At 45.4% G+C, this 11927-nt stretch overlaps 1 protein-coding gene across 6 annotated transcripts in view; it reads left to right on the forward strand.

The window, feature by feature from the left end:
* The window catches only part of adgrd1 (adhesion G protein-coupled receptor D1), a 324854-nt gene that overhangs the window by 309230 nt on the left and 3697 nt on the right, over positions 1-11927 (forward strand). For 4 of the 6 annotated variants that reach the window (XR_011962990.1, XM_072587673.1, XM_072587675.1 and 1 more), the window contains one exon: positions 7475-7567. The exons of the other annotated variants lie outside the window; for them this stretch is intronic. Coding sequence is in view for 3 of the 4 variants with exons in the window: in XM_072587673.1 (XP_072443774.1) it covers positions 7475-7567 (93 nt within the window). In the remaining variant the exon portion in view is untranslated. Of the gene's footprint in view, positions 1-7474; positions 7568-11927 lie in introns of those variants that run through there. 6 annotated transcript variants of the gene reach the window in all.

Genomic DNA, 11927 nt, shown 5'->3' on the forward strand with positions numbered 1-11927 from the left:
AGCACTACCGCAGTTAGGCGGGAGTGTGGGGGTTAAATTAAAAAAATTTAAAAAAATAAACAGGAGTGCCCCCAGCCCAACTGTTTGTTCTGTGATGCTGTGGGTCCAGGACCATTTATAGAGGGAGTTTGGATGTTTGCACTCCCTTTTTGATTTTCTAAAAAACCTTCTTCTCTGTTTTTGGTTACACTTCAGTCCCACGCTCCTGATCTTCGGCACCCGTTACAGAGGGGGAAGGGCAGGTCTGAGGACCTCCTCGTGGGTCTGCTCCTGGGCCTGGCCAAACTGGACATAAACAGCACAGTAGCTCAGTGGTTAGCACTGCTGTCTCACAGCAACAGGGACCCAGCTTCAATTCCAGCCTCGGGCAACTGTCTGTGTGCAGTTTGCACATTCTCCCCATGTCCACGTGGGCTTCCTCCCACAATCTAAAACTGTCCGGATCAGGTGAATTGGCCATACTAAACTGTCCATTGTGTAGATTATTAGTCGGGGGTAAATATAGAGTAGGTTACTCTTCGGAGGGTCAATGTGGACTTGTTGGTCTGAAGGGCCTGTTTCCATAATGTACAAATTCTAATTCTAACAAAGCAGGTCCAGGCAGGGCGTTGTTAGGGCCGACTGCCTGCCCCTCTTCCGGGGTTACGTTAGGGCCCAGGTGTCCTTGGAGAAGGAGCACACAGTGTCCACCAACACCCTGGAGTTGTTCAGGGAGAGGTGGGCGCCGCAGGGAGTGGAGTGCATTATTTCCCCCTCCAACTCTATTTTGATTTAGTCCCTACCCTCCCCTTCACTGTTTGATCACACAGCATTGCCCTTTGATGTGAAGGGCACTGCTTGTCACTGGTCACTTGGTGGTGGAATATAAATAAAGATTTGCACACTTGTTCTTCACTGGGTCCGACACCTACACATGGAGGCTGAGGAAAAGTAAGCACTATCGCTGTTAGGCGGTAGTGTGGGGGAAAATTAAAAATGAAAAAAATTAAATAAATTATCAGGAATGTCAGGGGTTCTGTTCACTCTGAGAGCTGACTCTGAGGGAGCTGGATCAGTGTCAAGGACTCTCCCTGTGTAAATAAAGGGGGGAACCGGTGATGAATACTGGCCTTTGTGGAGTAATTTCAGTTGTGTCTCGGACAGTACCCTAAGGAGCTCCTGCTCAGATATCCTGGAGCTCAGATGACTCCAACAACCACAATCACCTTCCTATGTGCCAGGTATAACTCTAACCAGTGGAGAGTTTGTCCCTGATACCCATTTATTGCAGTTTTGCTAGGGGTCCTTGCTGCCACACTCGGTCGAATGCAGCCTTGATGTCAAGGGCTGTCCCCCTCCCTCTGGAATTCAGCTCCTTTGTCCATGTTTGACCCAAGCCTGTAATGAGGTCAGGAGCTGAGTGACCCTGGGGGGATCCCAAACTGGGTGTCACTGAGCAGGTTATTGCTGAGGAAGTGCTGCTTGATAGCCCTGTTGGTGACCCCTTCCATCACTTTACTGATGATCGAGAGTAGACTGATGGGGTGGTAATTGGCCGGGTTGGATTTGTCCTGCTTTGTATGTACAGGACATACCTGGGCAGTTTTCCACATTGTCGGGTAGATGCCAGTGTTGTGACTGTACTGGAACAGCTCAGCTAGGGGAGCGGCATGTTCTGGAACACAAGTCTTCAGTACAATTGCCAGAATGTTGTCAGAGCGTGTAGACTTTGCAGTATCCAGTATCTCCATCTGTTTCTTGATATCACGTGGAGTGAATCGAATTGGCTGTACTGAAGATTGACATCTGTGATGCTGGGTTCCACTGGAAGAGTCCAAGATGGATCATCACACACGGCACTTCTGGCTGAAGATTGCTGCAAATCCCTCATCTTTGTCTTTCGCTTTGTACTTTTCCAACACAACTGAGACCTTAACCCTTAACTAAACGATACTGATTCAACCCATTCCAGGAGATCACATAGTTAGGGAGGGAAGACATGGTGGAGGGACTTTGATATCAAGGCTGTGAATCAGTGCAATAGGTGAACTCTGGGACTGTGGAGGGGTAGAAATGGACAGTGGTTTGGTTGAGCCTGATCCTATCTTCCCATGATGTTTCAGATGGTCCTTTACTGCAGTTTGTGAGGGTGGAACCCAGACTAACAAGCATCACAGCTGGATCAGGCCAGATAAGGATCCTGTCATTGCTGCTGTCAAGCTTTGATCCTACAGTAAACTAAATGAGCTGCGCAGCGGCAGCTCGAAGTTAAACTCCAGCCTGTGTGGAACACATTGTAAATTTATGCTCAGCTCTGAAGATTCCCCATTTGAATATTGCCTTTGTAACTTGGCCTCAGATCTGAAAACAAATGCATTAGAATGAGCCCAACTCATCCATTTTGGTCATGGTCCATTGATTCACTTGTTTTATTGTGGTGGAAGTGCTCTGCTATCATTTGACTCTAGTTTAATTTAAAAGTAGTGCATTATATTGTGAGGGAAGGAAAACGCACAACTGCTGTAACAAAACATGAGAATTGGCTGATCCCGAACTGTGTGAAATGGGGCTGTTTGTGCAGAGCTCTCATTTTCAATGAATCCTATCCTCCCCAGCATCTGCTCCTTGCCTCTTTATATTGCTTTCAGTTTGAGCCAAGATTCTAGTTTACTAACCAGTTATTAACGTAATGATGTGGGAAGGGCAGAGTGTTTACCTTAGTGGCAGAAAACAGCCTTCACTATCGACCTGCTCTGATTGTTTCACAGAAACTGGGTTCCACCTGGCGATTTTGGTGTTAGATCCTGTCACTCACTGAACCTGAGGTATCTGCATTCTCAAATACTTCCCAGATTGTCCCTGGGGCTGCTGTCGGTCATTACACCACACATCCCGGATGGAACCCTAACATGAGGGTGCAACTAATATAAAACGATGTCCAATCAGACTGAGCCAGGCCATTCTCTCCTTCGTGATGTGTTATATTGGTGCTTGGCATTGATTGCAAGGCATCATTACACAGTGATTGTTGGTCTGTGTATAAATAGGTGTATATGTTGTTGCTGTTTCAAACACCCATACCCCATCTGTTAAATCAAGCAGAAAAAGCTTTCAGAGATTTACAAAGGTTGATTGCAAATCTATAGTTTAGCACAAATATCAGTTTTCACTTCCCCTTCTAGACTCTGTCCAGAAACCAACTCCCCAATGGGGAGAGAACTGAGTTTTTAAAAAAATATATAGTCATTGCTCTTTCATTAGCAGGATGACTGGGAGTGGTTTCATCTGAGGGTCACCATGCCTTAGGTGAGGGATGAGGTTGAGAAGAAGAGTCCTTCATGGTAATCTCAGCCAGTGCAGGAATTGAGCCCTCACTGTTGTCCTCACTCTGCATTGTAAATCAAATATTCACCCAACCAACCATGCCAATCAAGTTCACTTACAGTTGAGTGTAAAAGTGCAAAACATGACAGGAATGATCAATCCCCCAGGACTGAACAAACAACAAAGAACATTACAGCACATGAGCAGGCCCTTCGGCCCTCCAGGCATGCATCAATCGATCTGAACCTGTTGCCTGTTTTCTAAGGGTTTGTATCCCTCTGCTCCCTGCCCATTCATGTATCTGTCTAGATACATCTTAAATGATGCTATCGTTCCCGCTCCTACCACCCCCACAGCCAACACGTACCACACCCACCACCCTCTGAGAAAAAGAACTTTTCACACATTTCTCCCTTAAACTTTTCCCCTCTCACTTTGAACTCGGGACCCCTAGTAATTAACTCCCCCACTTTGGGGATAAAGCTTCTTGCTATCCACCCTGTCCATACCTCTCATGATTTTGTAGATCTCATTCAGGTCCTCCCTCAACCTCTGTCTTTCTAATTAAAATAATCCTAATCTACTCAACCTCTCTTCATAACTAGTACCCTCCATACCAGGCAACGTCCTGGTGAACCTCCTCTGCATGCTCTCCAAAGCATCCACATCCTTTTGGTAATGTGGTGACCAGAACTGTACACAGTATTCCAGGTGTGGCCGAACCAAAGTCTTAGACAACTGTAATATGATCTGCCAACTCTTGTACTCAATACCCTGTCCAATGAAGGAAAGCATGCTGTATGCCTTCTTGACCACTCTAGAGACTGGCATTGCCACCTTCAGGGAACAATGGACCTGAATATCTAGATCTCTCTGTACATCAATTTTCCTGAAGCCTTTTCCATTTACTGTATAGTTCTCTCTTGAAATGGATCTTCCAAAATGCATCACCTCGCATTTTCCCAGATTGAATTCCATCTGCCATTTCTCTGCCCAACTCTCCAATCTATCTATATTCGGCCTTATTCTCTGACCGTTCCCTTCACTATCTGCTACTCCATCATTCTTAGTGTCAGCTGCAAACTTGCTAATCAGACCACCTATACCTTCAGATCATTTATGTGTATCACAAACGACAGTGGTCCCAGCACGGATCCCTGTGGAACACCACTGGTCACAGGTCTCCATTTTGAGAAACTCCCTTCCACTATTACTCTCTGTCACCTGTTGCCCAGCCAGTTCTTTATCTAGCTAGTACACCCTGGACCCCATGCAACTTCACTTTCTCCATCAGCCTACCATGGGGAAACTTATCAAATGCTTTACTGAAGTCTGTGTACATGACATCGACAACATTTCCCTCAAAAATCAACTTTGTCACTTCCTCAAAGAATTCTATTAAGTTGGTAAGACATGGTCTTACCTGCACAGAACCATATTGCCTATCACTGATGAGCCCATTTTTCTTTCAAATATAAATAGATCCTATCTCTCAGTATCTTCTCCAGCAGCTTTCCTACCACTGATGTCAGGCTCACAGGTCTATAATTACCCGGGTTATTCCTGCTAACCTTCTTTAAACAAGGGACAGCATTTAGCAATTCTCCAGTCCTCCAGGACCTCACCCTTGTTCAAAGATGATGCAAAGATATCTGTTAAAGCCTCAACTATTTCTTTTCTCACTTCCCTCAGTAATGTGGGATTGATCTTATCCAGACCTGGGGACTTGTCCACATTAATGCCTTTTAGAATACCCAACACTTCCTCCTTCCTTATGCTGACTTGACCTACAATAATCAAACATCTATCCCTAACCTCAACATCCACTATGCCCCTCTCTTCAGTGAATACTGATGCAAAGTACTCATTAAGAATCTCACCCATTTTCTCTGACTCCACGCATAACTTTCCTCCTTTGTCCTTGAGTGGGCCAACCCTTTCTCTAGCTATCCTCTTGCTCCTTATATTTGAATAAAAGACTTTGGGATTTTCTTTTACCCTGTTTGCTAAAGATATTTTATGACCCCTTTTAGCCCCCTTATTCCTCATTTCAGATTCGTCCTACTTTCCCAATATTCTTCCAAAGCTACATCTGTTTTCAGTCACCTAGACCTTATGTATATTTCGTTTTTTCTCTTAGCTAGTCTCAATTTCACCTGTCATCCATGATTCTTTAATCTTGCCTTTTCTATCCCTCATTTTCACAGAAACATGTCTGTCCTGCACTCCAATCGACCTCTCTTTAAAAGCCCCCATGTATCAAATGGGGATTTACCCTCAAACATAATAATTCCAGCAAAAAATTGGTTTTGTTTCATTTTCTTTGAGTAGTTCTGTTTATTAACTATAAAAATTATTTGAGGAAAGGCCATTTGAACAACTGTTATGCAATCAGGTGAAGACCAGTCTTCTCGCTTTCCAATTGACTATGTCGGCCAACCAATAGTGGGAGTTTGGACCAGTTGGAGGTCATGTGATAGATGTCCCAGGTTTACAGAGTTGGCAACTTTAAAGCCAGTGTATCAGAATGTTGTTGTTCGTGTTAATTATCAGACTTTGCACCACAGTGTGAGGACTGAGCTTTCAGTCATGGGAGGGGATCTTTTACATCAGTGCAGAAGGGGACTCGGTCTCAAATCCACCCCCCCTCTGGAAGATAGCATCTCTGACAGTGCAGCACTCCCCAATGTTACTGCACTAAGGAGGGTCAGCCTGGAGTCAGTGCTCAAGGCTCCACAGTAAACAGCTTTCTGATTCTGAGGCATGATTTCTCTTAAATCGAGGCTGACTCTTCAAACCTGCAAGTGCTGAGGCCAGATCACAACTATCTGGGGCAAAGTGTTTGATGAGGCATTTCCCAGATGTGAATCTTGAGGTGGTCAGCTCATTGGAAATGACTCCCAGCCGGTGATAGTTTCTGGGGTCAGTTGGAGTTGGACGTGTATTTCACTGACTCCGAGCTGAGGGAATTGCACTGAAATAGCTTCCTATTACTGTGAAAGACTGTCAATGGGTTCAAAGAGCTGTAAATGGATTAGCCAGGAGCACAGCTCCACTCAAACAACTCTTGGATTAAGCTTCAGATCTCACTCTCAATGGTCCTGCTCATTATTAAAGAAACAAATTCAACAAAACAGCCATCCCAAAGCTGTGAGTAATTATCAGTGAATGCAATTTGTACGCCTGAACTGTGTGTTTCTGTATAGTTTGTAGAAAGGGGCCCTCTTGTGGCACAGTTGTAGAATCCTTGCCCCTAGACCAGGGGGTTCGGGTTCAACTCCCACCTGCTCTAGAGGAGTGTAATTGGTTTTAAAAAAAAAGGTCTGTGGACCCCCTTCCAACTCCATGTTAATGTAGCCCCTGCCCCATCCTGTCACCTTTGATGGTCTGCATTGTCTTTAATTGGCTTGGCATGAAAATTAATCAGGAGAAAGTGAGGACTGCAGATGCTGGAGTGTCAGAGTTAAAAGGTGTGGTGCTGCAAAAGTACAGCAGGTCAGGCAGTATCCAAGGAGCAGGAGAATCGACATTTAGGGCATAAGCCCTTCAGCAGGAATTAATCAGTCTGTTATCAAGGGGAGCTTATTGGTGGTGGTTACAAGAGGGAAAGAATATGCCATGGGAAAAATGACCACTGAGCTGTGTGTAAGAGCACGTCTAGTTATGTACTTAGAAAAAAAAAAGTTCAGAAGAAAATAGATGCCTTTTGAGATGTGGAATGCTGAGATGTATGTTTAGATATTCCGTTTCGAGACTGTAAGACAAATGAAGAGGCACTTGAAATCACAAGAGCGAAAAGAACCCTGAAAGTGACATCCTGGAAAGGAAATGTCAATATCTTGGCTGTTTGATCAGAGCTGGAAATTTAGAGATCTCAAGGGGTGACTCTGTGAGGGCAGATCTCCCACTGGCAAGCAACTTCAAGCAGGAACAGAGTATCATCATGTTGAAATTCAAATTGCCTTGTACTCATGTTTGAGATAGAGCCTGTGGAAAACCGCGTCTTTCAAAGTTGGAATTGAAAAGTAATGATGTAGCCAGGGAGTATCCTGCAAGCAGTTTTCAGAATTTTGCAATTTAGCAGAACACTACTGGTCTAGCAAATAACTAATCATCTTCCTGACTCGGTTGTATTCCAGTAGCCACCAATCTTTCTTCTTTACCGTTTTAGGTGAGAGCTGCTCTCAAACACAAGACAAAGGTCTGGTCCCTCAATAGTAGCTCCATGCGTAATGTCAATGTGAAACCTTTCAATTCAGACATTGTAAGTACAAGCTCCTTTTTGTCTTGTCTTTACTATCACTGCATATTCTGCTGTTTCACACTAAAAGACTGGAGAAGCCTCATTTTTGCAACAATTGGAAGAAGAGATTGGTCAGTTTGCTTTGGTCTAACTTACTGCAGGACAAACATTGAAAAGCTGTTTGACAAAGATCTCAGTCTCACTCACTTAGGCCTTAAAGGCACAAGGAAAGCACAAGTTTAAAGGACAATTCTCATCAATATTCTGCTCTAATTTCTCTCCTCTCCCAACACCCAAAGCTCTTGGTTTATGTATTGTTCCACCTGTCTGCACACAGATGCTTTAACAGTCAGCTGAGCTGGATTGTTTGCCAAGAGTTGAGAAACAGCAGTCTGTTTTATTGTCTAATCTGCAGAGGCTCAGTTAAAAGCTGGAAGATTTGGCAAAGGACTGGAACAGAAACAAGAGCATCTTGCTTGTTCACTCATTGAACACGCAGTGTCCTGTCTGCTGGCACTGATCCTCTAGAAGGAGGCACTGTTGGTTCTGACAGTGATGATACTTAACACAGTGCACAGGAACAACAGCCCATCTGGAATACTGTGAACAGTTTAGGGGCCCCTTATCCAAGGAAAGGTAGACTGTCATTGGAGAATCAGTCATTCAGTCGCCTGGCCCTGGGTATGGAGGGACTGTCCTATGATTAAAGGTTAAATAGGTTGGGCCTGTACTCAGTGGGATTTAGCAGAATGAGGAGCGACCTATTGAAATATATAAATTATTTAGCGAGATTATCAGTGTAGATGCTGAGAGGTCATTTCCCTTTGTGAAAGTGTCAGGAGCCAGGGGGTAGGATCAGAGAATAATTCCACAGCGGCCAGTATCCCATCACCGAGTTCCCCTTTATTTACTCATGGAGAATCCTTGATCCTGATACTCTCCGAGTGGACAGAACCCCGGACACTCCTGTTAATATCTGTCAACCAGGGCTCCCTGATTGGATCAGGTTAACAGCCCCAATCAGGGAACTCCTAGTCTATGAGGTCTATCTAGCTGACCTCATTATCAGTACACTGTGGAATTCTCTCCTCAGGGCTGTTGAGGCTGGGTCATTAGATGCGTTCAATGTTGAGATCGACAGATTTTTAGTCAGTAAGGGGAAATCAAGACTTATGGGGGAAAGGTAGGAGGGTGGAGTTCAGGATTATCAGAGCAGCCATAATCTTATTAAATAGCAGAAAAGCCTCAATGGGCTAAATGGCCAACTTTTGCTCCTCCATCATATGGTCTTGTGGTCACCAGCATCTTCTCAAGGACAATAAATGATGGCCCCACCAGCAATAGTCATGTTCTACAGGTGAATAAAACAAAATGTTCAGATTGTGTTTTCAGGGCTGGGTGGGTAGGTGCGATTGGGTTGGTGGGTGCAGTGGAGTGGGCTGTTTATCTGTAGTGCTCTGGGACACCTCACCATTCTCTTGATTGGGCACTGTTCACTAATGCCCTTTACAGGGGGAAATCTGCTGTCTGGTCCGTGACTCCAGACCTAAAGTGATGTGAGTAACTCTTCTCCACCCTCTGAAATGGCAAAGCAAGGCACTCAGTTTATGGATATTGACCTTGCCAGCAATGCCCGCATCCCATAAGGGAACTAACACATCAAATCAACAAATAATCTGTCAATGTCAGCTTTCGATGGTCTCAAATGCTGAGCTTCCAACATTCCACTGGGGAGACAATTCCAACATTTTACAACAGAGGTGTGTGAAGAGATTTCGACCATGCTGATCCAGAATTGCTGACCCCTTCAGTCTAACTCTAATGCCCTGGCTTCCCCTCAGTTTGGGGGTTGGGGGGAGGGGGGACGTGATAAAGAATCAACTTTTCAGCCTTGTCAACCTATCAGAGATTTGTAACTTGATGATTAAAAAGGAAGGTTTCCTCCTCTTATCTTGCCCTTCAACATTCCCATTAATTTTTGAGGTTAATTACCTTTAGTACGGTTGAAAAGCCTCTCACACTGCTCAGCTGTTTTTGCTGGTCACCTTGTTCCTTGACGTACTGGAGGTGAATGATGCTGGCTTGAATGTTAACTGTTGAGGTAAATCATTCCTTGGGTTTTTTTTTTTCCTTTGGCAACCCCCCCCCCCCCCTCCCCCTCCCCCATGCCAAGCAACTGGCACCATCTAAACGGAAATACCAGCACCTTTTAGAAGAGCCTGAGTAAATCTTTCTCATCCCTTCTGCTGAAGGGAAGGTTTGTTTATCTTGAGGATGGGTGGAAATTCAGCAGCATGGCTACTCACTCACAAATTATAATTCCAATTATAACGAAAGAAATAAGCCCCCCTCCCCAGCCCTTATCTGTCTCCCTCTCTCATCTGCTGTGCTTTTCCAGCAAGGGATGAACACAGATTTCTCCAGCTTCCTCATTTCCCCTCCCCCCACCTTGTCCCAGTCCCAACCCTCGGACTCAGCACCGCCTTCCTAACCTGCAATCTTCTTCCCGACCTCTCCGCCCCCACCCCCTCTCCGGCCTATCGCCCTCACCTTAACCTCCTTCCACCTATCGTATTCCCAACGCCCCTCCCCCAAGTCCCTCCTCCCTACCTTTTATCTTAGCCTGCTTGGCACACCCTCCTCATTCCTGAAACATCGATTCTCCTGTTCCTTGGATGCTGCCTGACCTGCTGCGCTTTTCCAGCAACACATTTTTAAGCTCTGATCTCCAGCATCTGCAGTCCTCATTTTTTCCCTCTCTCATCCCCCATAAATCTCTCATGCTCCATGAAATAACTCCACAGCGGCCGGTATCCTGTCACTGAGTCCCCCTTTTATTTACACAGGGAGAGTCCCTGACACTGATCCAGCTCCCTCAGAGTCAGCTCTCAGAGTGAACAGAACCCCTGACACTCCTGTTTCTATCTGTCAGCCAGGGCTCCCTGATTGGACCAGATTAACTGCCCCAGTCAGGAAACTCCTATTTTGAGGTCCACCTGGCTGAGCCCATTACAGTCAGTACACTACATGCATGCCATCTCACAACCCTCCACCCAGTCCATGAACCCCTACCCATCCCCTGTGACCTGTCCCTGTAATACCCCAATGGCCATTCCTGCTCTCCCATACTGGCCCATGCTGAGCTTCAGTCGATATTGTTGGTAAACAGTCCAAACTTCCACAAAATAACTGAACCAGCTCCGATCCAGGGAAAGCACTGCACCACTCTCTCACTGCTCAAACTCTCTCATCTCTGCTGCCAGATGTGCAATGTTTATTTGCGCAAGTTTCAATTGCTTACAGTTTTTGCTATTAGTTCTTTAAGTGATCTGGATAACTAAATGATTATAGTTAGTGCTTCCTCCCACAATGCAGCAGACGTGGTTGGGAGAAACAGCCTACACACTTAACAGGCCCCTTCGAAAATCGGACAGCTCAGGGAAGAGGTCAGGAATTCTGGAATCGTGACTACCTGCCATGACTAAAGGGCTTCCAGAGTATCCTGACTTGGCAACACTCCCAGGCCATTCTTTCAAATATAAACCAATCCATTTAGGAGGGTAATCAGGAAACACAATCTCACGTAAATGTTTAACGGAAGTCATTAACGGAAACCGAAAGACTGGATGCTAATGATCAATGAGAGACCAATTGGATTGATATTGAGTAAAGAGAGTGAGGGATCTGGAACCAAAGCAGGAGATGGGGTCGGGCTTGGATTAACCATGAACTGACAGAACTGGTGGGCTGAATGGCCATCCACTGTACCTGTACTCCAGTCAGGTCTATGTCTGCCTACCAGTCTTTCTGACCCCGAAATAGCGTTCCTTCTGTTTTTTCCCAATGACAAAATACCAATTTATTTGTGTCAGAGACAACCACCTCCAACTCCAGCGGCTGACATTTGCATAGCTCCTAAAATATAAAAGGATGGCCCCAAGTTGCTTCTCTGCAGTGATAATCAAGTAAAGTTTGACACTGGTTCACATGGAGAGGTGTTATGACGGGTGACTGAAAGCTTAGTCAATCAAATAAGGTTAAGGAGCATTTCATAGGAGCACTGTGAAATGGACAGCGGTCAGGATGAATTCCAGAGCTCAGGGCCTAGGCATCTGAATCCATAGCCACTGGAGATGCTGCCTGACCTGCTGTGTTTTTCCAGCACCACTCTAATCTACACAAAATGGTTAATGTCAGGGATACACAAGAGAACAGAATTGGAGAACCATGAGATGTTACAGATTTGTAGGGACTATTAGAGGAGGTGACAGAGATAGGGAGGAGGTGTAGGGGCTGGAGGGGGGTTACAGGGATAGGGAAGGATGTAGGGGCTGGAGGGGGTTACAGAGATAGGGAGGGGGTGTAGGTGTTGGAGAGGGTT

This window comes from Chiloscyllium punctatum, chromosome 17 (genome assembly GCF_047496795.1).
Source record: "Chiloscyllium punctatum isolate Juve2018m chromosome 17, sChiPun1.3, whole genome shotgun sequence".
Taxonomy (NCBI): domain Eukaryota; kingdom Metazoa; phylum Chordata; class Chondrichthyes; order Orectolobiformes; family Hemiscylliidae; genus Chiloscyllium; species Chiloscyllium punctatum.